This window comes from Leuresthes tenuis, unplaced genomic scaffold, assembly GCF_036924035.1.
Source record: "Leuresthes tenuis unplaced genomic scaffold, fLeuTen1.0.hap1 SCAF_3, whole genome shotgun sequence".
Lineage (NCBI taxonomy): Eukaryota > Metazoa > Chordata > Actinopteri > Atheriniformes > Atherinopsidae > Leuresthes > Leuresthes tenuis.
In genome coordinates, this window is record NW_027325357.1 from 21,865,132 (window position 1) to 21,890,707 (window position 25,576).

Sequence of the window (25,576 nt, forward strand, 5' to 3'; positions counted from 1 at the left end):
GCCGCTGGCAGAGGTGATTGTACATGCAAATACACGTATACACATGTCCCCTAAGCATCAAACAACCGCTGTAGAAGGAGGAAGCGCAGTGAGTGCAGTATGGGGATTTAAAGATGTACTCTTTGGAGATGTGTGCATCTGTTAAGTAAGGATAAGATTACAGGGAATCCAATGTCAATCAGTGAAAGTGCGTGTCTGCACGCTTATATCCACCATATCGGTGAAAAGCCCAGAAGATCAGGGTAGATGCTGTTCTATCTGATATGTACCTGGCTCACTAATGCACAACTTGGGTACATTAATCAGTCATTATTACACCAGTTTTTTTAATTACACACACTTTTAATTTCAGTGCTACATAAATCCAGTTCCCATTGCTGTCTTTTGCTGCCCTACCAGCAGCCAGTCCCCAGTGTGTTCATGCACTATATCATGGTCATATAATGCTGTAACTCCGTTTTACTCATTACTCGTGTTGGTCTCAAATAATGAATACTCACGAGTGCCCTTCTTGATCGCTCATTTTAAGATTGAAGGCAAGCATACAGTATTTCAGCCTCGACTGACTGCACGTCTGCAAACTGGAGAGGATTCAATCATCCTACCATGTTCGAAACAGTTTTTAAGCACTGAGATCCTTAAACGACCAACAGGGGTTTTAAATGGAACAGTCCAGTTTGGTTCACTTTGGCATTCAAGTTCAAATGAGTTGGTTGAAGTCTGTTTTATTACAGTTTATTGAATGTGTTCTGAAGACGGAAAGCATGTTATGTTTTTCCTGTTAAGAGCAAAATTCTTTTATAGTCAACCAGGACTGTCAATACAACAAACTTTCTTTCTCTTGTGTTCAAGGAAAATATTCTATTGTGATTTGACAAACTAAATGAATCAGTAATGCAAAGTGAAGGCAGCGCAGTGAAGGATCACTTTACTGTAGACTGAGCAGCTCAAAGCTTCGACAGTCAGCTGCGCCTTGACGGTGCTTCCTAACTTCTTTTTTTTTTTTGCATATTGTTCTCTTTTACGTTTGTGTTTAAAACTCTGCAACAGTTCTTGTTTGTTTATGATTTTATTTTGATTGGTCTTTTAATGGAACATCCCATAAAATGGATTCCTGTTAAACCACCAGTGCATGCACATGCTAAACAGTCCGCTTATTTTCACAGTGTCTATTTTCTTTCCATCTGTCCTCTGTCCTCCTCTGCTTGCATGCTGCTTCGCCACAGCCCAAACTATGGGTCTTCCTACAGCCAGTCCGCCATCTTGCTGTCTGTCAAAGCTTGTCGCAGCAGGCTTTTTAAAGACTTTCATCTCATCCTAATGCCAGCGACGCCATGTCAGCTCCTGCCACGCCTGTGCCAGTCTCATGCCACCTCAGTAGTTTTGTAAGTTTTGGTACATTACATGCCACCAAATAGTTATTTTGAGTGATACTTCAGTGCGTTATTGTACAGTTTTAAGTAAACATTATGAAGTCACGATTTTGATGATTTACCCAGTTGAGATCACAAAAGGTGATCTGGAATGTAAACTCCAAATACTAACATACCATAATACTATATCAAGTGGTCATGTGCTAGTATAGAGATTTGATATGACTATTTCGATTATGTCACATCAGAAACGTGCTCAGTGATGCTGTTCTACTTGAAGGTGAGGTAGAGTTGATTGAACAAAAGCTGTATATGTATTCAGAGTTTTTCTTCTGGACCATATATTTCAGTTTATCAGAAATGAGTATTTTTACCAGTCAACAGGTTGGCTCATTTCATCTTTCCCTCGACTTTTACCTCTGTCTGGTTTGCTCATCTGGAAAGGCACTGGATGTGTTGTTTTAACCTCTTACCTTCGCTTTAGCAACTTTTTGACTATCAATTTGAACTTTGTTTGAAATAAAATTAGATTTAAAAAGAAATATGTTACCAAGATTTATATCCTTGTTCTTTTTATTTCACTGACATTCAGAATTAATTATGTGCAGGTCATCGAAGTGACATTATTTCAATGTAAAGAATGTCTCCAACAAGTCTTCTTCATGTTCTGCCCTTTTATAATGCAGTTTTTATTAGTTTTCTGTCTTTGCTGTCATCCTTACGTCCGCTCTCTCTGTCTATTATTTTCTTTCACAGGCCAGACAACTGGAGTGGAAAGAAAAGGAGCTGAACAGCATATCCAGTTTCTACAAAGAGCAGTTAGAAATACTGGAGAAAAAGGTAAGGGCCCCAACATGCGTACCATTAGAAAGAAATCACCAGAACTTATGAATGCATTGGTTTGTTACGTTGTATTAAGATTTTTTGTCAGCATAACTCTTGAAAGACAGATGTGCCACGAACATTCAGACCTTATTGGAGGGGTCTTAAGGGGCTGACGGGCTGTTCGGTCTTTTTCATGATTCCATTTATTAGGTTGTTGTTGTTTTTTTCTCTCCGTTTTTGACGTGTGAAACAATACGCCTCACTAAAGTCTTCTCCCTGTAGGACGAGCCAAACAAATTTTAAAGCGACATATTACTCACGCAGCTCGCAGATTGAAATCTTGTTGAATTGCAGCCCGCTCTCCCCTACACTTGAAAGGTCAAGCACACATTCTAGTTTCAAAAATGTAAATGAATTGAAAGTCTCTGCAAGAAGATGAGAGACAGGACTTGCTGTTGATGGACCGGCACTCAAGAAAGGCTTCTCAACCAGCCTCAGTTGCCTAATGACATGTGCTGTGCTTTTCATGTCCCCGTGTCCTTTGTGCTCTTTTCACTAAACAGAAAAAAAGATAAAAGCAGCTTGTTTGGTGCTTTTAAGAAATTATGTCCCAGGCTCCCTCAAACTGAGCACTAATGCATAGCTGATATTGCACGCTGTGTAAAAGCCACATGCACTGTGGGTTCGTGAAGCTTGCTCAGGTTTAACTGAGCAGATTTTTTTGGAAGTTTGGTAAAAAAAAAAAAAAAAAAAAAAGGCTTTTTAGGATCAGATTTTTTTTTTTTTTTTAAACGGCTTTATATTTTGGTGATGTGCAGATGCTGGAGGAGAGGGTAAAAATGACTAGGTTGGATTTATAAATGGAGAAAAGAAAGAGATGCTAATCAGTACAAACAGATGACAAGCACACTGAAATTTACTGTGAACAGAGTTGATGAAATATTGGGGAAACGGGGCATATATACTTCCTTTTTTTGGTAAAAGACACAGATTTCTTTTCTTTTTTTTTAACTGACCTCAAAATATGCAGTAAAGCGATGAACAGATAACAGGAACGCACACATACGCCCCCTCACCCTTCTCCCTTCCCCTGGCCCGTCCTCTGTGTCTCTGCTTACACCCACAGCTCTCACCTCAAGTCTTCGGTACGCACTCTTTGGGTCTCCCTCTGCACTCTTCCTCCCGTTCTCTCCATCCCTGCAGCAGGACCCGTCAGGCAGACGGGGGACCTTATCTAGTCCCTGGCACTCATCTCCTTCAGGCCTCTGTGAAAACCTTTTACATAGCTAAGTTAAATGGAGGGGCCTCTGCTTGACTTGCAGCAAGAGGCAAATGCTGCGATGCTTGACGAAAGAGACTGATTGGCAGAAGAGGACAGGATGCTCTATCTTTCTCCGCTTTCCGCCGCAGCTATTTTTCTATCTTTTTTTTTTTTTCAACTTTCACTTTCTCACTGCTGACCTGCATGTGGATGAGGGAGTGAAAAAGAAGGGGACTGAGTGGGTGAGATAAAGAGGCTATATAGACTGTGTATTAAACAGACCGTCTATCTTGATTCAGTGTCCGTCTCCCACCTTCCTTTCCTTCATTTTGCACTCTAACACTTCATTTATCTGGCCGTCCTTTCATTCCCTCTCTCCCATTTCCCCGCTTATCTTTCTCCTTTTTATTCCCTCATACCTGTTGCTGAATTCATTTGGGCGGAAAGAAGTGGCCCCTTAAAAGCTAAATGGTGACAAAGGCAATGCACATAAATCCAAAACAAAACTGAAGCACTTATGTGCCTCATGTGTGGCACACAATTTGATTCAGTCATGTCTTTAAGAGAGCCCTCCATAGTTTACCATGGACATATTGTCACGGAGGAAAAAAAAGACTTTAATCAATTTTAAAATGGATTGTTTACCTTTTTGGGTCTCTGCTTTTATGCTGCTTATGATATTATATTTTATGTCTTTATGATCTGACCAAAATGTTTAATCCAAGGTAAGAACACGTCAATTAAAAGAAAAATTCACATATAGGTGATGTGTGCTCTTACCTTGAATCAACATTTTAATTCGGCTTATAGCAGCCTTTGATAATCATGTAATATCTGTGTGTGTGTGTGTGTGTGTGTGTGTGCGCGAGTGGAGCTGATTACCTGTGTGACAACAAACACAAACATGCCCTAGTGTCCGGTTTGGCTAAGGGATAAATGATGATGATAGACTACTGTGTTTATCTAAAGGCTGTGGATGTCGTTTGAGTTCACTCCTGACACAAATGTGAAAACAGCCTGTGTGTGAGTGCATGTGTGAGAGTGTGGTTATTATGACAGGTTTGCATACAGGCTGTTGTTTCAGAAGTAATTACGATACAGCCAACCCACTGCAAAACTTTGACTGTTTTCTCTTCCGCATGCACACACAAACACACACACATTTTGCATATGCATAGACAAAAAGACACAAGGATTGCACATACGGAGCATTCCGGCACATCTTCTAATTCTCTCCCATCCCAATCCCCTCCCCTCTCTTTCTCATTTATTTTTGGTTGCTTCCCTAATCTCTTGCAGTGTACAGGTGGAGTATATCTGTCTTCCTGTGGCAACATACCCTGTGACTGCGACTCTGTAAACAAGTCTCAGTTTAAAATTCACCTCTTTTAATCCCCCCTCCCACCCCTTTGTGGACTTCTCCCGAGGAGAAGAAAAATTAATCCGCCTTCGTCCATGCGTGGAGCATGAAACAACCCCTCCCTCGAAACCTTGACATCAGCCCATCTCAGTCCCTAGCTTCAAGAGGTTGTTCAGACAAGTGTGCATGCAAGGATCACCTGAACACAAAGATTCGCTTGCAAACAGAGATTTAGTCACACACCTGCATGTATGTAAGATTATACACAAACACAGCACACGTGTGCCACACTAATCCCCCCCATGAGCCTTTCCAACTAACTCAGAAGCTAGCTCTCCCCCTTGAAGGGTTATCATCCCCCACCCCGTCTTCCTGTCTTTCCACAGCGGGCTTTCGTCCCCATGGGTGAAATGACTAGGAAGAGCTCAGTGTGTGTATGCCAGTGATAGTGCCTCCACTTCAATAGTGTCATGAGAGCTGAGCCATGGCTGTTGCCTGTTCAAAAATGAATACAAAAATGATTTTTATACACAGAAACACAAAACCGTCTCACAGTCCCCAAACATTTCAACTGGATAAGCTGAACCAGCTGGTCAAAATACTGCAGTCACACTTCATTTTTCCCATATTCCCTTGTTGGATTAGCATTACTAGAAGACAGGTATACCAGTAACTTCTGATGCAATATTCTTCCCATCAAATACACATTTTCCATCTTTTTTGTGAGAGAGACAAACATGATGCTTTAGTTGAAAACACTTTAGTTGATAGTTTCCATTTAGAAAAGACTTTCTATCTTATTGTAAGATTATAGAGAATATTTCAATTACATGTAAATTTCAAGGATAAAATAAGAACGTTATTTTTAGGAAATGTCTGTTTTTATTCCGTAGTTGTGCATTTGCTGTCCTGTTAATTTGTTACCATCTGCCAAGTGAGAGCACTCTATGAACCACTGCCTGACCTCTTCTAAACCGTCCAGACAGCATTAATTTGCTGCTTCTCTTGCTGCTGCCCTACTCTCTATGCACTGCGCAATCGGAGGCGCCCATGTGTGTTCAAGTCTCTGTGGACCCTCTTTTCTTTCTTTTTTTTTCTTTTTTTTTTCTTTTTTAATCTTTGCTTGAACACTGGATGTCCCACAAGCAAACCTAAGACTTTCAAGTTTCAGTACAGCTTTTCTCTGTTGAATTTACCCACAGAGCCCTGACCTGAGGCTAAAGGCTAAAAGATTACCATGTGGCTACCTTCTTTCTATATATTCCCAAAGAGCCTGACAAAGTATTAGCTTACTCCCTTCCACGAACCCATGGCCTTGTTTCTTTAACTCACATTTATTGGCTCTGGTTTATACTTAGTCGATTAATGAAACATCTTAGCAGAGGTTTTTTTGGGCTGGATTTGTCTTTTGATCCCAATTACACCATCCTGTGGTGTGAAATACCTGACTTGTTGTCTTTGAAGCTTCAAAGACCATCGCATGTTAACAGAATTTCAGCCCTGTGTTGACATGACATTTATGCTTAGTCTCTACATTTCCAGTGGGGAAACTACAGGACAGGAGACAACAGGAGTTTTACGGTCCTGAATAATTCAGTATTCTTTTCCTTTTCTAACGAACAAGAAAAGAAATGATACTGGGGCTGCGTATTACATTGTTGTGAATGCCAGCAGAGAGATTTGGGTAAAAGATGCCTGTGACATTACTCAAGTCTTCTCTAGTACCAGGCATTCAGTTCAGGGATAGCATGTCTGCGGATCAGCTTGAAATAATGAGATATGAAAATGACTACCGGGCACTGGAGTGATGGAGGACTAGGGATTGTGGGGGAGGTTTATGTTTGATCCCATCTCTTCTCTGCTCAGTCACTTCAATTATCTTCCTCTCCTATCACCTCATCTATTGGGAATATAGGGAATAATTAAGTAAAAGCTTGAGTGCTGCAGTTATTGGTTTAAAACGGTGATTAGTGCACAGTGAATAAGTACGAGAGAGGGGCTAGAGAGATTTGCTCTGTGTTTGGGGTATTTCAGACAAAACTTTTTCTCATGTTGCCATGAAAAGCCCATATAATGTGATTATCTCAGTCTGCTAATGATTTATAATACAATTTTCAAAATCGCAATATGGCTCACACATTTTCCAGTGCTGTCTGGTATATACTCTTAGCTACAGTGTAGTCAGTGCATCATATTATGAGTAGCTCTGGCCACCATGCAGTGTTCATTCTGCTAAGAGTGTGCTGTATACAACCTCACCCACTGGGCCCAAGCTGCATATGAGTTGTAATTGCTATTTAAATGCCAGGGTTTCTCGCATGAAATAATACATTATGGAGTACCACCAGACCATCAATATTCAGATTTGTAAGCAGGCTGTAAAATTCAAAGGTCACTAATTTATGGAATGTGACATTTCCGTCAGTGTTTTATGCATTTTGCTCATCACTGCTGGCTTAATGGAGCCGGAGTTAAAGCTGAAAGAATGGTGGCAATTGTAATAATATTATGTAGATATGCAAGTTGTTAAGCGCCGATTCATTAGCTCCTATTTATGAGATTTGATTTGAAGACTTTGACTAACTCTGTTGTATTTTTTTTCATGGTTTTATGATAATGTGTTCTGAAAATGTAATTATATTAAAGCCTGGAAACAAGTTCCTTAATTAAAAGAAATCTGCTTTAGCTGCTCACTTTATACTCAAAAGTATAAAGTTTAGTGGGTCTTCTTTAGAGCTGTAAAACCTGCCTGAATCAAATCTCTCATTTCTTTCCATCTCTGTCTCTTTGTCTGCAGAACTTTGACAACTACAAGCAGACGGCTGAAGAGTACAACCAGGCAGCCACAAAAGCTGAAGCTCACATACGGTAAATACTGTAAATGCTGTTTGTCGGAGAATCCTTTCAGTAGGCTACTACTGCACTATTGCTTCCTTCCTACCTCGTTACTCTTTCTATTTTTTGTTTTCTATCGCAGACTAAAGTACTTGACTGAATATATCTGGATATAATCCTATTTGTGGTTTGGGTTTCTTTCTTAAGCTGCAGACATTGTGTGTGACATTAGAAAGAAACCCTTCAGCAGCTCCGCAGATGTACCCAGACTCTTACGTGTGAAGGCCATTTGCAATATTAGTGTGCTGTTAATGTGAACACAATACGTCCTGCAGCTGCCTGTTAAAACAGTTTTGCACACTCAGTGGTGAGGCTGGGCAATAATTCACTATTATCACTTCTCATTCCTTATATTATGCTATTTTGACACAGTTCTCCAATGAGCATATCACACATGACTTATTTTCCTCTCTTCTTAAATGATAAGTTAAATCATTTTGAAATATGTCACAACATAGGATTTTGAATACTTCAAGAAGTTCTCAATTAATTGTGATTTTTAAGCTGTGAAGTGCATCACTTACTCTTTGCATCAACATCTGGTATTGGCATCGAAAGCTCACACTCACGAATCAGAGCTGAGCAGCTCGCTTCCTCCAGACGTTACCCTAAATTGGAAGTCTTTGAAGCACTGTGCTTTATCAAATTCCTCACACTATTAAATACATGCCAATCAAGGCTCCTCATCCTGGAGTTTTTTGCCTGTTTTTTTTAACCAGAAACTTAAACATTTCGGTTTCATCGAAACCCTTCCGACTCGTTCTTTTGATTGTTCTATAAGAGCCGTTGGAGAGCACTGTTTCCTTTCTAACAGTAGCCTGTGCTCATGCAAATCAGTCTTATGCTCTTTTGCCCTTGCACTGCGGGGGGGTTCGACTCCAAGTATTACAAGCAGGACTCAATGGGTCGAACGGAAGCAGCACAGAATCCCCATGGTCCCACTCCAGAGTAATGTTAGCTTCAGAGGATATTACCAATGCTCAGGTACATTTTTAGAACTCCAGCGCATGTGTGAAAACAACTATTATCTACTCATGGAAAATACTTGGAATGTTCCCAGGATCGACCGACCTTCCAGTATTCCTCCACAGGCACAGCAAGAATACATATAGTAAAAATAGAATATAGAAGTAAAAAAAATGATCCAACAAAGACATCTAAGGAACTGCAGGCCTCTCTCACCTTAGTGAAAGTCAGTGTTTATGACTCAAATATCTTAAGAATCTTGGGCAAATACAGCATTCTCTGGAGAGTGGCAAGTGATAAACACTGCTTAATCAAGGGGAACATTAAGGTTCATTCCAATTTTAGCTGCACACAACTTGATGACCTGCAAACCTTTTGGGAGAATGTTGTGTGGATTGATAATAATAATTGAAAGAATTTAACTAGTCGCTTACATGTGGAATGAACCAAAGTGAATTCTCTTAAAAGAACATAACATGTCAAACACGAGGGTGGCGGTGTAAGGGGTGAATCGTTTTGCTTCTTCAGGCAGGAAAAGAACTAATGCTCCTGTCCCACAAAAATATGAGAAAGTCCTCAGGGTTATGCAGCAAAGCAGTGAGTCATAGGATAAGAAGAAGTCCACTTCTGAATGGCTCAAAATGAATAGTTAAAGCCCAATGAGATGCTGTGGAAGGAGCTGTTCATGTTAGGAAACTGTTTGATGTGGCTGCGTTAAAATGGAGCTGCAAAGAGGAGTGGGCTAAAACACGGCATTGATGAGTGACCTCGAGGTACCGATTGCATAAAGTTGCAGCTGAAGATGCAAAAGAGGGGAACATCTAGATATTTAATACTTCACTTTTTCACGGTGGATAAATTGAACCTGATTCATGGTTTAAATTTCAACTGGGGCTAAACTGGCGGTAGTTTTCATTCTAAGTGCACAATCAAACATCAGTGTATATATCTTTGTGTTAGCTGTGTGTCTGCATCCTGTGCAGGATGTGTCCAGCCTCTCACCCAGTGTCAGAGCTGAAAGGGTCCAGCACCTCTGCGACCCTGAACAGGATAAATCGGTTTTAAAAAGAATGGATGGATGGACGTGTCACTGAGTAAATAAATCGATAACAGCTCTGTCTATGTTTTCCTACGCCACCGTTCTCCCTACAATTATCAGGTGCAGCTTCTAATCAATTTGTCAGAGTGAAAGTTCTCCTCTCTCCATCATACACAGTTGTGAAACACTGACAATAATTGCTGGAAGTGCAATAAAACTTCCATAAGTACGAACCCAAGCTTAAATTAGTTGAGAAGCAATGTTTTTGTCTTTTGACGATGTCTTTTATACATTAGATTCCTACAAAAAATAGAGATTCTTATGGCATTTACTCCAGTATTCATTACAATACAGACATTTAAAATCGTTATTTGTCTGGTAGCCGCCATTTTGCAAGAAGCACAGATACGCCGGTGGGATAACGGAGTTCAGACCTCACCTGTTGTCTGAAAGCATGTCAGTTTTAATCAACACTGAGCGGCTGCCTCACTGACACTACCGAAGCGAGACTCTCAAATTTATGCTCCTCCATAACACTAATTTTCACCTCTCTTTGTCATTCAGTCAGAAAACTTTTCATCCTCTTTTTGGTTTTCATTATCACGTTTTTTTCTCCACTTCCTCTGTCTTACTCCGCACCGCTACACTCAACCCGAGTTAAAAATTAAACATTGGCATTTTGAACATTTTTCCATTCAATTCATCCAGGTTTCATGAAATCCACCTGGAACGTGTTCACAAAAGAAAGGAAAACATCCAGTAATATAATCAACGTCGCTATATTTCTGCAGAGTCCTGATAAGACTATGATGTCATCTGTCCAAGGACTTGAGCGCATGACATTCATTTATTGGGATACAAAGGAACAGAATTAACCGTTTTTTTTTCTTTTATTTAACCAGGAAAATAAACTGTTGAGATTTAAAATCTCTTTTTCAAAAGTGTCCAGAAAGGAAGTAGCCTGATCAGCAGTAACAACAATACAGTCACACACACACACACACACACACACACACACACACACACACACACACAGAGTAGACACTAAACAATATACAAAGTTATCCTCAAAGGTGATTTAGTATAGTGTTGTAGCATGCTGTATGGTGCAGTCCAAGGAAGATGAAAAAGGAGGTGCTTGGTCTTTTTGCCAGCTTTTGTACTGTGTGATAGGCGGTGACCTCATCCACGATGCTGACATCTTCATGCACCTGGTCCATTGAATTCAGCTGCACACAATTCAAGTCCCAAATTTTGTCCAAATGATTAGATTTGCAAGGATTTGCTGTTTTCCAGAGCTGCACGGAAGAGGTTAGAAGATCACTTCATCACAAGTTTGCAGAAGGAATAGCATTCAGTCTGGCCACAATATGTTGCTATTATTTTTTTCCATTGCACAGACACAAACATCCACTTCCATTTCCTCTTTCTGTCTCTGCCCCACATACAGGTGCGCTTTGTATTCAGGCGCTCATGTGTTCATCATGTTCTATCAGCATTTGGGTAGTGTTTCATTGTGCCGTGGTCATGCTGTCATTTCACACTACAATGACCATCCAGTAATTATTGTATTTACCCACTGCCGAGGGGACGGGGGGGGGGGGGCAGCAACATGTTATGTAGCTAAAATATATCTGTTTCTTCTGTGTCTGTGTCTCTAAATTTCCTCTTTTTTCTTTCTTTTTGTTTGTTAATTCTGATGATTTTTTTCACACTTGTCATTTCTCTGTTCAGTGTCATGACCTTTTCTGCATTCATTTGTTGCCCTCGGCGTCGCTGGATTCATGGTAGCCGTATCCACACGCTTGAGTCTATTCATGTTGTAGTTAGCACCAAAGCTTCCCATAAATGTGTATTTAGTCTACAATCCTTTGACAGTTTCAATGAAGCATCGTTGAAGTGTGGATCTTAAAACGTACCCTTTTGAATAAGCGCAAAATTTGATTGACCTGTTTATGACCTGTTTAATAAACTCCTTTTGTATACTTTTAACCCTCGTTTTTTTACTTTCTTTTATTGCTTTTTATGCTGCTGCCATTTGAAAATTGCTTTCCAGTCGTTTTAATCTTTTAATCATATTTTATTTTGATAACCCTCATATTTTCTTTAGTTTTACGTCTTTGCTTTATTTAAACTCTCACAGTATAAAGCACTTTTGGTTGACACATGTTCAATGTGAGAAATGTTGTATAAAAAAGACCAGCAACAGCCTTTCTGCTACGCCGTCTCTCATTAAAACAACCAACTGTGTTCTTCTTCTGCTTGTTATCTTCTTTGTCTTGTGTTCAGTCTTTTTTTTTTTTTTTTTTTTTTTAGACAAGTGACTGATATAGCTGCATACGTAGAATCCTCGTGCACACCACGCGGCTCTTTCTTTTTTGGGCTGTGTTGTCTGCAGCAAACTGAGCTGCTGAACACTTGCAGACTTGTGCAGATGACAAAATATACGCCACATAGGCATTGCACACCAAGTGGATGCGGCTACCGTGCTCAAGTCTCCCTGCTTTTTTTTCTTGAACATTTTTTTTCTGCATCTATTTCTGGTTATTTTTGGTTTTACGGCTCAGACTGTTGTACCTGTCCTGGACACCTGTTCATAGGGGCTCATATGCAGGGTCACACATTCGTTGATAAAGTCAAAATCCACAAATTAGGCTTAAACAAACCTAGAAACTGTAAGCAAATAATGATAAGATGCAGGAAAATCAAGACATAGACAGAGGATCTATTTTTTGATAGCCAGGAACAAGAAGAAGGGTTCCTCTGGATATTTCCTTTCATTTCCTCTCTTGTTGTGCCACTCTTGACATTGTCATTAGGTGGAGAAATAGTGAGTGGGGCTCTTGCCACATGGCATTTAGTGGAGTTCATCCATTAGTTTTACCTTGGGGTATCTTACTACCTATATTCCCCAAAAAGCACCTCACTGTGGAGAACCACAACACCACTGCAGAGCTTACCTTAAGATCTTACAAAAAAATCCATTAATCCTCTTAAAAAACAACAACTTTCAAGGTGTTAGCAGAGACAGAACCTAAGTGAACCTCAGGTGGATGTCTGTATGAGGAGTCGCCATGAAGTGACTGCAGGTACTTTGTAGTTTAAAGCCTGCCTTCACGAGAGTTTGTTTTATGTGCTTTATTGCGTTCGTGTATTTTCACGTGTATGTGGGTAGCATGTCCAATTAGTGAAACAGACGGGTAGCGAACTGTAAGGATCCCTTTGCCCTCTGGACAAAAAGCCTGCTAGTCATTACCAGAGACTGGACCTGTCTGCACTGTGAGCTAAAGGAGATTTACCATTAAGACCGAGAGCTGCAGTCACTTACACACTCTGACTCTTTGACTGCCGCTGGAGGGTGTCTAAAGAAACACTCACAGGCTCTCTCTCCACGGTAACAAACCAGATTTACTGATCCATTCAGTTAGATGAGTGAGGCTGTAAACTTATCTCTGTCAACAGACAGACCCAAGCTGAGTTGAGTCTAATTGGTATTCAGTCTAGTCAGGTTTGGTAGAGTCCTGCTGTATTTCTGTGGGGTTCAAGTCTGTGTAACGCTTTTAGAACTCTAGAATCTCACTAATTCAAAATCTGTAAACCCCTCTGCAAGGAAAGCATTACAATGGTTTCATATCCAGTTAAAATGAGGCTGCTGTGGAGGTAAATAATTAATTGACTGTGACTGATATGAATGTAAATGATATTCTAGAAGGACAACCTTGAGTGATTGTGCCTTGGTAAAATCTTGACAGCACTGGCCCTGACCGAGCTCTGATCACAAGTGCTGAGAATACTGCATGCACTAACGCTGTTTTCACCCGTCGCTGCCGGTTCATTGGGGGTGCGTCAGGTGGTTGCCGTTGGTTAGTGTTTGTTTGGATCTCTTGGAATCGACTGTATATTGTACTTTGATGGTTTTGCAGGTCATATCAACAGGTTGCTTTTTGATTAGGACCTATGAGAAGAACATAGAACATCAACAAATAATGTTATTCAAGAACTTATTACCACAAAGGTGAAGTGAACAGATGGTGAATAAAGGTAGAACAACACTCAGCAGTGTAACAAGCAGCATCTTTTGTGTAACCCACTACAACCCCTGAGAGATAGACTTGCTTGTGTACTTTGTAGTGCAGACAGACCGTTTGTTCAGATTGTTCAAATGCACTTTTTGCTGCATAGCTTTGGCTCTGTGTTTCTGAACAAAAAGGCCAAACAGAGTGACACAAAACTGGGATTGAAACTGTTAATAAAAATCAAAGATGGATACTGATAGCAGCCCCGTATCCTTCCCAAATCGAGTGAGTCGCCCAACTGTGAGTTTTCCTGATTGAACAGTTATCGGTGATGAGATGTCACACACACTCACACGTGCACGTGCGTCTCTTATCTTGTTCCAACATGTCACCTGTTTTAATGAAACGCTGCCCTTATCCTCTCATGTTCCTCTCCTCTTCCGTCCCCACAAAGTGACGTTGGTGGGGATCAATTGGTCCGGCAAACCGAGTGCCAATTTTTTTATCCTACAGTTCCATCTTCCTTCAGCATTTCTTCTGTCTGTGTGGGAAGATAAAGGAAGAGTTCTGTGTGTCTTTCGTGGCTTGTGGTTGTTCTCAGATATTCCCATTTAAGATAGAGACTGCTTTTTAGTGGAACTGAGATAAAACTTGGGGAAGTTTTTGGGAGTTGTCATATTGCATGATGTGAACTTAGGATTTAAGTTTGTGTCATAACTTAGCAAAGGGAGGATAAGTGATTGTTATGACTACCAACATAATCATAACTATTGAATTATGCCAGTCCCCTAACACCTCATAGGCTTTATGAAATGATTGTGCAGCACTGACTTCATGTGATTGCGGAATAAGATTTCTGTCAGCTGAACGATGATGTTGTGAATGTTATCCTTAAAGCATTTTCTTAAAAGCTTCACAAAGCCTCTTACATTAAAAAAAAAAAAGCATGTTCTGTCATTGCTTTTGATCTCACTGCTGCCATGACATCTTTGATCTTCTCTTCTCTTCCTCTCCGCTCAGCTTAATATTAAAAACCAATAGTACAGTGCTATAGCTGCTACTTTAAAGCATCCCAAATCCTTGTCATCTTACATTAATAACCATTCATACGTACGCACACACACCCCAACACAAACAAAGCCATCTTAGACATAGAGAATAATAAAATGCTATGCCTCTTCGATCTTATCTTTTTCTTCGTATTGCTTTATTCCCTGATGTTATGCATTGCAGCAATGCAGGGTGTGGGCTCTCTTCATAAAAGCCACATACTACAAAGGTGAGACCAAAAATAACGAGAAACTAATGTTTTCAGCCTAATCTTTTTCCCTAAACTCTGCACGCATCTTTGCAAAACGTCACCAGCAGGACGCTATTTGGGTGTTGTTTTTCTTCTTTTCCTTGCAAAAGTTGGCTATCAGACTAGCTGGGGTGACTAATGTTTTTCTAATAGGAGCTCACCTTTAATTTCAGTCAAACGAAGCAGTTGGTGCAGATTAGCATAGGCAATTTTCTGCTTCAGATTCCATTATTAAAACACTCTTGCTATCAGAAAGTTTCCTGTGTTGAAAAGAAAAAAGAATTAGTTTTTTTTCCCGGGGTTTGGATTAATACCGTGAGGCTTTTGTTGCTGTTATCTCTCATTCTAAGGGAGCAATTCAGAACGCAGAGCTATTGTTGAGGTGCTAAGTCAAACATGGACAATTCATAATCGTGCAACTGAAACTTTTGTCAACCATCTTCATTCATTTTGAGTGCCTCCAAACCTCCAAATCCTCTCACTTCAGTATAATGTCCATTTTTGGCCGAATAAGCGGCTTTCGGCTATAAGTCTGACTTCCTTTATCTTAAAACTATTTGATAGTTACTCAAGTCAACACATGAGTGAGTGTGTCCAGTTTGCTTTTACTTTACTTTTTAAATGTTTTTTGTCCACTATTATTAACATCAGCCAGTGAATGAAGTGTTCAAACCTTGCTATAGTGCCTTATCAGTGTCCCCACTGAATGACTGATGGGCAGACATCCACAAACATTTGGTGAATGGACAAATTCCTCCTGCACATCAAATGGTTTTGCATCTCATGATGATGCAGCGGTAAAATGCTTGTCCTGATCGTTGCCATGGGTTACTGTTTGTCCACGCAACCTGCAAGGGTTATTTGTCATTTAATACATCGCTGTCACTTCCTCTCCCTTTCAGGCTGCATTCACTTCTCTTTTCCTGAATATTCTCCCTGCCACTGATTTATTTAATCCCGCTGCTCGACCCTCCGCTGCACATGCAAGCACACACAGCTGCACACACTAAACATACCAGTGCAGAGAAATGTCTCCCGCACTCTTTATTTGTGTGCAAAGTCTATCTCGTGCACACACACATGCTGTGAATTTACAAAGCACTGATCACAGACACACACACACACACACACACACACACACACACACATTTATAGTGTTGTGAAGGCAGGAACTAGTGAGCTCATTCATATGTGAAGGAGCCATGACTCTGTAATTGCTTTCTGGGATGGCATGGGGGCAGCAGTGTGTGTGTGTGTGTGTGTGTGGTGGGATGGGGGGTGTTTGTGCCAGCATATGTGTCTGTGCATGAATGTGTGTGTGAATATGTCAGATGGTCTGCTTCAAATCTTAATCTTACGTGATGCAACATGTTCTTCCCAATCACTTGTTGTTCCTCTCTTCATCTCTTGGTCTTTATATACAGCCTGACAAATAGCTGCAGTCTGACATTGTGGAGTTCATTTAACCTCTCTGCAAAGCTGTGTGAAAAGGTGACACAGCGATCAGGCTTAAAGCCATATCTTTTATTCTTCTTTTAAAGGCCAGAAAAAGCTAAGTTCCAAAAAAAAAATTGAAAGAAAGTAGTCTGTACTGTCATTTGAGATGGTTCTTGCTTTTTTTCCCAAAAGACTTAATTCCCAGCCTAGTTTATTTGCTCCAAATCAATTAATGGAAATGAGCCTGATGCACATTTTCTGGAGTGCGATGTTACAAAAATTTGCATCAGATTCGCCCAACAGTTAGATGGAAACACAAAACGCAGCCTAGCATGGAAAGTTCAGCACTTCAGAAACCTAAAGGATAAATCTCTATCAGAGGTCTTGTTTAGACTCACAGGGAGGGCAGAGAAGTAGAGAATGTATTTTTAAGGTCACTTGATTCTTGGAGGCAGCAGTAGAAGAAACATCTCATCTGAAGACATAGTAAAGATAGTCATGAGTTAGAGCTGAAGAATGAACTGCTGATGAAAATCACGTGATAAGGTGGAAAGAGTAATGAACCAGAGCAGTTGGAGGCAGAAAAAAAACATGGTGGATGCATTAGTGAACATTATCTTTAATTTTCCATTGATGGTGAACGTAAAGTTCTTGACAACATGCTGTAGATAGTTTTAAAGCAACTTCAACCTCCAAAAAGCATGGTGGGATCAATATACAATCAGCAGAGCGAGTCAGGTGGGGTTCTGTGGTCCACTGATCCACAGATATAACATCGGGGGTGGCTCACCGTGAAGCTTTCCATACAAAATGCAATGAAAAAGTCTTTCAATCTGTGGTTCTAAATCTTAGGGATGAGTGATGAACTGAGTGTAGCTTTGTCAGTGTAAGGAGAAGCTCTTCTACACTAGATAGTAACAATGATCTATGACCTATTAAAAAACTCAATTAGATTCTTCCTGCCACTCAAAGAAAAGTTGGATCTGTTTCTTTACTAAATTTTGTGGGGTTTTTTTTTTACTGAGCCAATTAGCTATATGTTTACACACTGTCATTTAGTGTGTGTGGGTGAGCACTAAATATCTTGCTCTCGAAAAAAAGCACTGACCTATTCCTTGCTGCCTCTGAAGTGCTAGTGTAAAACTGTCAGGTGCATATTAAAGAGCATTAAAAGATAGCTTCTCAACAGCAAGTTGCACAAAGTCATTAAAACTATTCTGTTTCTGATTGGCAGGGGCATGGCACAGTGATCGGTTCTATCTGTTTCTTGTGTATACGTATGCATGTGTGCGTTAGTGTGCAGTGTACATGTACTTATCCATGACCCAGTACCTCCAGTTATGTGCTCGCATAACAGTAGGCAAATTACTACAAGCAACAGAGCACTCAGAGATTACCCTCTTGCAGGATTAGCATTGCTACCTGTGCGATGGTTTGTGCATGTGTGTACGTGCATTTCTTTGTTTGGAGGTGTAGCGATGATCGTGTGCTTCTGTCAGCACACATGTACCGTATGTGTGAGTCAGATAAGATGAAAAGAGAAAGTTTGACATTGACTCCTAAGCTGCTTTGTTGATGCATAATTCATTCCTCTCTGCAGACTGAGCCTTGAAAGCCTTTGAAATTGTCTTAGCTTGTTAAACTGCAACTAAAACAAACCACAGCCTCAGGTTTGGTTGTGTTTTGCTAATCATAAGATTAATTGACTGGAACCGGAGGTTGTTAGTTCTTCTGTCACAAGAGTGCAGAAGAAGCCCAACACTTGGTCATCACTGTCTGAATTGACAATTGCTTTTGGTAGTTAGCTTTATGAGTGTTTGATTCATTGTCTCAAAACGATATAAACACTTTCTCCTTGTTTTCCATCAGTTACAGAGAGTAACTGTGCAGTGATTTCAGTCTCAACTAACAGAGTGCTTTTAGACATATTCTTTAACTCTTATTTTGACAAAGATGGCCCAAACTGTTATTTCATCACAGTTCATTTCTTTAAGCTAACGTAATCCTAAACGATTAGAGCCTCTGTCAGAGAAGCCTTTTATTTCTCTCTCCGTCCTTCATGCAAGAAATAAAACATACTTCATAAATACGCCACATAATTACAACCGAGGACTTTACTGTGTCTGAGCTTTTTCTCTGCTTCTGTTTCTAGCCCACGGCAAACAGCAGCTTTGTGCACTGAGCTGCAGGCCAAGGTGCTCCAGTGCTACAGAGAAAATCCACAGCAGACCCTGCACTGCTCCAGCCTGGCCAACGAATACATGAACTGTGTTCAGCAAGCAAAGAAGGTGAGAGAGGGATGCATTCTGCATGTGGATGTGGGAACATGAGCATTTAAAAGAAATTAGTACTTTCTTTGATGCCGTTTTTTTACCGATGTATTTGTAAGATCCTATGGGATCCATGGTGGGGATGCTGACAGTATAACAAAGTGGAAAGACAAAGAATCCTTTAAATCCTTAAAGCAAATCAATTCACTTCAGATGGCCTGCATTATTGTCGCTCTGACACTTCAGATGGAAGGGTATATCACTGACACGAGGCATGCAAGTCACCAGGTGTGTAATATATTTAATAACTGTCTGACAGGAGAATTACATCATTAAAAGTGTCAGCTCTGACATTCATTCCGCTCTCAGATGATTTTTTTTGCAGACAGTGTTCAAACCCAAGGCTTATCTACAGAGTGCTCATATTACCCTGTTTCTCCATCGGACAAAACATTTTGAACAACACAGTTTGCACATTATTATCATGACAAAATGCATGAACATTGCTTCAAAGCAGATAAAAAGGCCAGAAACAACAATTGGTAAATTTGGCAGTTCCAAAGGTCCAATCAAAGCAAAGCTCAAACTAAAAGTGTTTTTGATTCGGTTCAAAAGAGTGATTTGCCATTAGGATGGCGCTTCATGGAGAAAAATATTATATACGTTTGTACTCTGCTTTTTCTAACGTGTGTGATGTGAAATGAGAGGGGAGGTGGCTTTTCTTCTCTTTGAAGCACTTGTTTAATTCCGACTCAGTCATATCGTTGACAGGATCGGAGAGAAGGGAGAGTCGGGGCTAAACTAAAAAGGTTGGCAAAAGAAAAACAGTCCAAAAGGCTGAAAGTGACAGAATGTTAAATGAATGAAAAGAAGGCTTTGGTTCAAACAGCCACACTGTGCCGTTCACTGTCACTGAGGGGGTTTCGGCTATCGGGGATGAGAACCAGAATTGACTTCGACCCTTCGCCGTCCTCTGAAAAGACGTTCTTGACTTCGAGGATGCAGGAAAAGGCCGATTTGATTCACGTATATGTTTACACTCTGGTGCTTTTAGATGTCGTGCACCGTGGCTGACACAAAAATGGGGATAATAGTTTTTCAAATGATTAGTCTGAGCTCTCCGTCTGTCGCTCTTTTAAATCACTTTGAACGATATTAAGATTTTAAAACAATCTGTCAGTCTAACTAGTTGAAATTCACATGAGCTGGTGACTTCCTAAATTTGACTTTTCTCTCTTTGGAAAAACAGTTTTGACCCATTTTATCGCAGACATTTCTATCTAACCTTTCTTTTAGGGATAATCTATCCGAGATTAAATCTTTGAAAATCTTTCATTTTAAAGAGCGGCCTGCACTACTATTTTGAAGATGGTGAGTTTTCATGTTGACCTTTTGAGAGTTTTGAAGTGTTCTGTTCCAATCTCAAACCTAAAGGGGTTTCTAAATGTTTCTAGATTTAAGATATGAACCTGTAGATCGAAAAGATTTCAGATTAAAGTGTGGCATTAAAACCATCTCCATGGAATCCTTTCTCCTGTATTACGGTTCCAGTTGTAAGTTTATATGCAGTCATGTCGTGGATTTCCAGTTGTTTCTTGGAAACGTTCTTTTCCTGGAACAGGATTAATGTACAGCATACAGCAACATATCATGATCTGTGTGCCAGTGTGTGCAAACAGAAGGTCTGTGTTATCTGTATGTCTCCTCATCTTAGTGTGGGAGTTTATCCAGCTGCTTCTCTTTTGGTCTGCACGTAGTTTGCTTGCATGACTCTGACTTCTTAAACTGTATATTCAGAATGTGGTGCGTATTGTCCGGTTGGCCCCCTCGGTGTACCCCTTCTCTGTGTCTAATTGTCTATGAGACCTGCAGAGTCATTTCTCCTCTGTACAGCAGATGTGCCACAGGAAAAAAGACTAAATGCATTCAGCTAATGCAAACATAAGTGCAGCACAGGTGAAAAGTTACCAGACAAGTGTTAATCTGCCGAGTTACAGTGAATGAAAGCTGATTTCTCTCGTCCTGTCACCTGTTAATATGCCTTTTTTTTTCTCTAAATCAATTTGAAAAAGTTACAAGAAGAACGGCTCAAAGAGATCCTGACTGCTATCACAGTCATCTCCATAAGTGTGTGAAAAGTTGCATGTGGATCCTTTATAACTTTATGACTCCTATATGAATCCTATTTAAATCTAAAGAATCTCTGGAGAACTTGCTATTTTGAAAGTTTCTGCATATATGGTGTGTAGATGAATATTCAAACAGCACCTTTGAACGATGGCTTACTTACCCAGATGACTGGCTAAAAAGAAAGAGTGGAGTTCAGTGGAGGTGCCACTGGGGGCTTCCAATCAGTCAGTTTTAATGAAAAGAAATTAGTCGGCAGTCCTAAGACCCCTCTGGACTGGCAGGCAGCTGTCCAGTCTGCCTGTCTATAAATGGATCTGACAGAACCGTCTGCTTGGCAGAGCAGAGCACTTGGATGAGAGTTTCACCCGGAAAAGTTTCAGTATTTTCTGCAGGTGGTTAAGGGTCGACAGGGAACATTATATACGGCAAATTTAGCCCTGAGAGAGCCCTGAATTATATATCATTATGAAATCTTATGTTTTATAGAGCCTGGAGGACTTTTTCTTTTGTGTGTGTGTGTGTGCGTGCGTATGGTTGACTCAGGGAAGCAAATTTTCCACTTAATGAGGTGCTTGTGAGCATGTGCAGTGGAACAGAAGGTTTGGTCTTTTTTGTTAAGTAGATAATTACAGAAACAAGTCATGTGCTCATCTGCTCTGTGTTGCAAATCCACTATGAAAAATGAGGCGGCAGTTCTCTACATTTGTCATGTGTAGCACTGACTAAAAGCTGCAGCCACAAAATAACATCTGATTGAAGCCTGATGAATAGAGAACTCAGGTAGGAACAAAATTCTTTGAAATACAAGGCATTGCCCTTCGAAAGTTTGGAATTTTTCCGAGGCCACTTCTCTCCTCTGGTGAAGGACAACAGTAATTCACCAACATGCTTTTGAAATGAACTGGCCGGACAGAAAGAGTTTGTTTTTGTTCAAACTAACTAGCCAAATAAACTGTCTGCTCTTGGCAGATAAAATGGCTATTAAAAGACATACACCATTTTGGATGCAGTCATGTTTTTTTTCGGCTTTGTGCAACAATAACATGACTATTCAACAGACAACAAAGCTTTTAGTTTGGTGAAAACCTCCCGACAGCTTAAAAGCTGCGTTCTTTTGTCATCTGTCTGTGCTTGTATGGATTTTCTTAAGCAGATGCATTCTTTTTTTGATTAAAGGGAGAATACTGTATTTTTCTGACAAATTAATCTTTGTCTGCAGTTGATACGTTACAGCTCCCACTTTTCTTGACTATAGTTATCTTCTTCTCTTTATGTGGCTGCAGAGTGACATCAGCTGAATACCACTTTTGATGATAACTGAACTCATATCTTCCTATTTCCTTGTACAGACGCTAGTTATTTTGTATTTCATTGTGTTTAACATGACAAATTTATACACCTTACCACCATACAAGCATCGTTAAATTCTGCAGACTCAGTCCATCAACTCTGTTCTTCTATAACTCTGACTTCTCTGAGTTTTATCAGTACAGACTCTGCTGTATATGACTCGTTGTCAGACTATCTTGTGTTTGTCAATCAATCTGCCAGTGAAAGGAGCAGCAGGCATATCTTTATTTTCTGAAAGAGTTTTGATCTCAACATCACTAGAACTTCTATCTCAGCCTTTCTGTCCTGCTTGAAGTCCACCCAACTCACTATCTGCAGTGGCACAGCCGTCCATATACGTTACTCAGAAGTGCTTTTTTTTTATGTTTAAGGATTTGTGCTTGCACACACGCATTTCACACATTCTTCTCTTTACCAAGACAGCTTCACTTCAGCTAAGCTGTCAGGGACTTTGGCAAGGACTCTGCTACCATTGTCCTGCAGCTTTGTGTGAGTGTGTGTGTGTGTGTGTGAGAGTGAGTGATCCACCAGCTCACCAAGGCCTTATGTTTGAATCAAGCGTTAGAGAACTTGCTGTGTGATATTGATACACATATAGTGACTACTGTGTGTTTTATTTAAAGTTCCTACATTCTTGTCCTTTGTGCGTGCTCAAATGTGTATTTTTGGCATGAGCATAACCCCGTGAGGGATTCTGGGAGTCCACTCTTTGACTTTTCACCGTCTCTTCTTCCTTTCAACCTCGTCCTTAGAGAAACTAAATATTTAGGAGCTAACATTTGTGAAGCCACCACTCGCAGTAAGTGTCACCCTCCACAGTGTTTTAAGGCGGCTGTGCAGGCCATGTGTGGAATGCTAATGGTATTGTTATATTAAATGCCATCTGCAGAGGCTAACTGGATCAGAGCACAACACTTTCCACTGTATCCTACATACTTGACCCCTTGAACCTGCTGGTCTCCTGACGATGGTATTTTTCTTGTCTAATTTGTTGGCGTGCTGGCTTCTAAGATGTCAAGTGAAGTGCCACTCTGTTTTGGCTCAGAGTACTGAGGCTTAAAGAGCATTGTGACCGGTGCATTCGTGCACTGAGTATACAGTTTGGTGCCTTTTTTTGTGGTTCTTAAAAACACAACTGCTTGAAATCAGCACCTGTTTCAGTGAATAATGGTCCAGTAAGAACAACGGCCAGCTAAAATAGAGAGATTAAATCAAGCTGCCAATTACTGAGAAGCCTTTAGTGAAATTAGACTGGCTTCGGGGGAGTAAAGCGCACGTGTAATTGTGTTCCTGCAGCCATAATATTTGCGTTTGAGATTGTCAAGTTGAGGATATTTTTGGCAGGGGGCTTAATTTATCGTTCTATTTTTTTTTTTTTTACAAATTCCTCACATTTCAAGCGGGGCACGACAACACTCGCAGGTTCACAGATTAGGGGGGAAAAAAGTTGCCAACCCTGGCTAAATTCTTCTATGCTGCTGCAGTGGTTAGTGTCAGTGAGGAGTTGCAAGAACGCATCGAGATTCAGTGATGGATCATTCTGAGTGCTGCACAAAGAACATGTTTGATTATAGCCTTCTTTGAGGCTGTAGGTTTAGTTTGAGTAGACAAAGAAAACAGGATACAAGAAAATAATGTCGATAGTCTAATTGTGTGACAGAAACATGCCTCGAGTTTGGAGTGTGTGGGTTTGAGGATGGATCCTGCTGTGTTGAAGCCGCACTCTTTTCTTTTCTCTTATTCTCACTTCCATTAGTTGTGCCATGAAGTGAGTGTCCATGTGTGTTGGTGTCTGTGCATCTTGTTTACCTGTGTAGCACCATTTTCTCCGCTTCCAAACATTTCAGTTGACATTTTCTGCACTAGACACATTTAACCACAAATTACTGTCTTTCTTTTTTTAAGAAAAAATTAGGAACAGCAGCAGCAGCAGCTTAAGCACTTTGAAGATGACATTTGGTCCTAAATAAATGTTTAGTACTCATTTCTCATGGAAAAAAGGACATCAGAAGTAGCAGACTATTTATTTTATGCTCCTGTTATAGTGAATTCCCAGAATAACAATGAAAAAGGCATCTTCATCCAATTTGTTCACTTCGTTTAAGTGAAAAAGTTGATCGATAAGCAATAGAGAAATTCAGCCGTTGCTATGTAAAAGGAAAAAAAGGGGGGATGAATCTTTTTAGCAGGGATGAAAGAGGAATGTGCCCGTCAAAAGAGGAGTGGATGGAGACTGATAAAAGAGGAAAACTGAAGAGACTGTCTCTCAGTGAGGAGAGAGAACACTGTAAAAGGGAGATAGAGAAGGAATGAGTGGATGATGAATAAAAAGAAAAGGCTCCGTCATTGGGAGGGATGGAGTTAGGGCAGAGAGACATGAAGTAGAGGGGATGGAAGACAAAGAGAGAGAAGGAGGCTCTGTCAGTCACCGCTGTGAGCCTCGACTGAGACAAAACCACATTTTGGATTGTGAAATTGAAAATAAAGGGAACAAATTTGTTTGTAAGTATGGGTATCAGTAGTAGCAGGTGGTGAGCCCCACTGTGAGCCTCGCTCTGCCATCCAACTCTAATCTGATAAAACAGCCACTCAGTTCAGCTGTAGCCGGCTCCGACACATACACTCAAGTATTTCTCAAAGTGCACAAATGCAGCTACACAGACACCCAATCAGTTGTGTATACTGTAACATTCCTGTTATTTGTATTTTCTAGAATACAAGCATGCCTCCTTAGACTGATTATAGCTCCTGAGTGATTGCTGCACAAACATTTCCATATCCCAGTGTGTTCCATACCCCGTTTTATAATACACTCTCACACTTTCTCGCTCACATATTTTTCTTTACGTCTCCCCCTCTCTCTTCCCATCTTTCGATTCCACCTATCCCTTGCATTCATCATCTCCAAGGCGACCACCACATGAAGGCACAGGCCACATAAAGATTAGCTGTTCTCTCTCATGTCCCTCCTTTCCATCCTCCAACAGTCACTCTCTACCTCAAATCTATGTACCACTCCATCAGCATCGAGGCAAATATCTCATCCCTGTGCTCCACTCCACTGATTGCCACCTCCAACGTGTGATCAATTCCCTCCTGCCAGGATTTGGCTGCCATGCGTCTTTCTTTCTTTGTGTAAGGATAATGCATTAGGGTAAATTGCGACAAACGAGACTTGATATGTGAAGACTGAGGTGTTATTTTACTCTGCGAAAGGGACTGTCATCTCTAATAATACCTATGTTGGCATTCGTCATAGACAAAAAAAATAATGGAATCCAAAGTCAGGATTAAAACAAATATTTCTTCAAATGAAGGTTGACAAAACTGGTTTCTATTTTACGTCTATTTTAT

At 40.4% G+C, this 25,576-nt stretch overlaps 1 protein-coding gene across 3 annotated transcripts in view; it reads left to right on the forward strand.

Annotated features, from left to right (window-relative positions):
* chchd6b (coiled-coil-helix-coiled-coil-helix domain containing 6b) overlaps positions 1-25,576 on the forward strand; it is a 79,671-nt gene that overhangs the window by 46,897 nt on the left and 7,198 nt on the right. For all 3 annotated transcript variants that reach the window (XM_072382561.1, XM_072382560.1, XM_072382562.1), the window contains 3 exons: positions 2,130-2,213; positions 7,617-7,687; positions 18,625-18,760. In XM_072382561.1, coding sequence (XP_072238662.1) covers positions 2,130-2,213; positions 7,617-7,687; positions 18,625-18,760 — 291 coding nt within the window. The remainder of the gene's footprint in view (positions 1-2,129; positions 2,214-7,616; positions 7,688-18,624; positions 18,761-25,576) is intronic.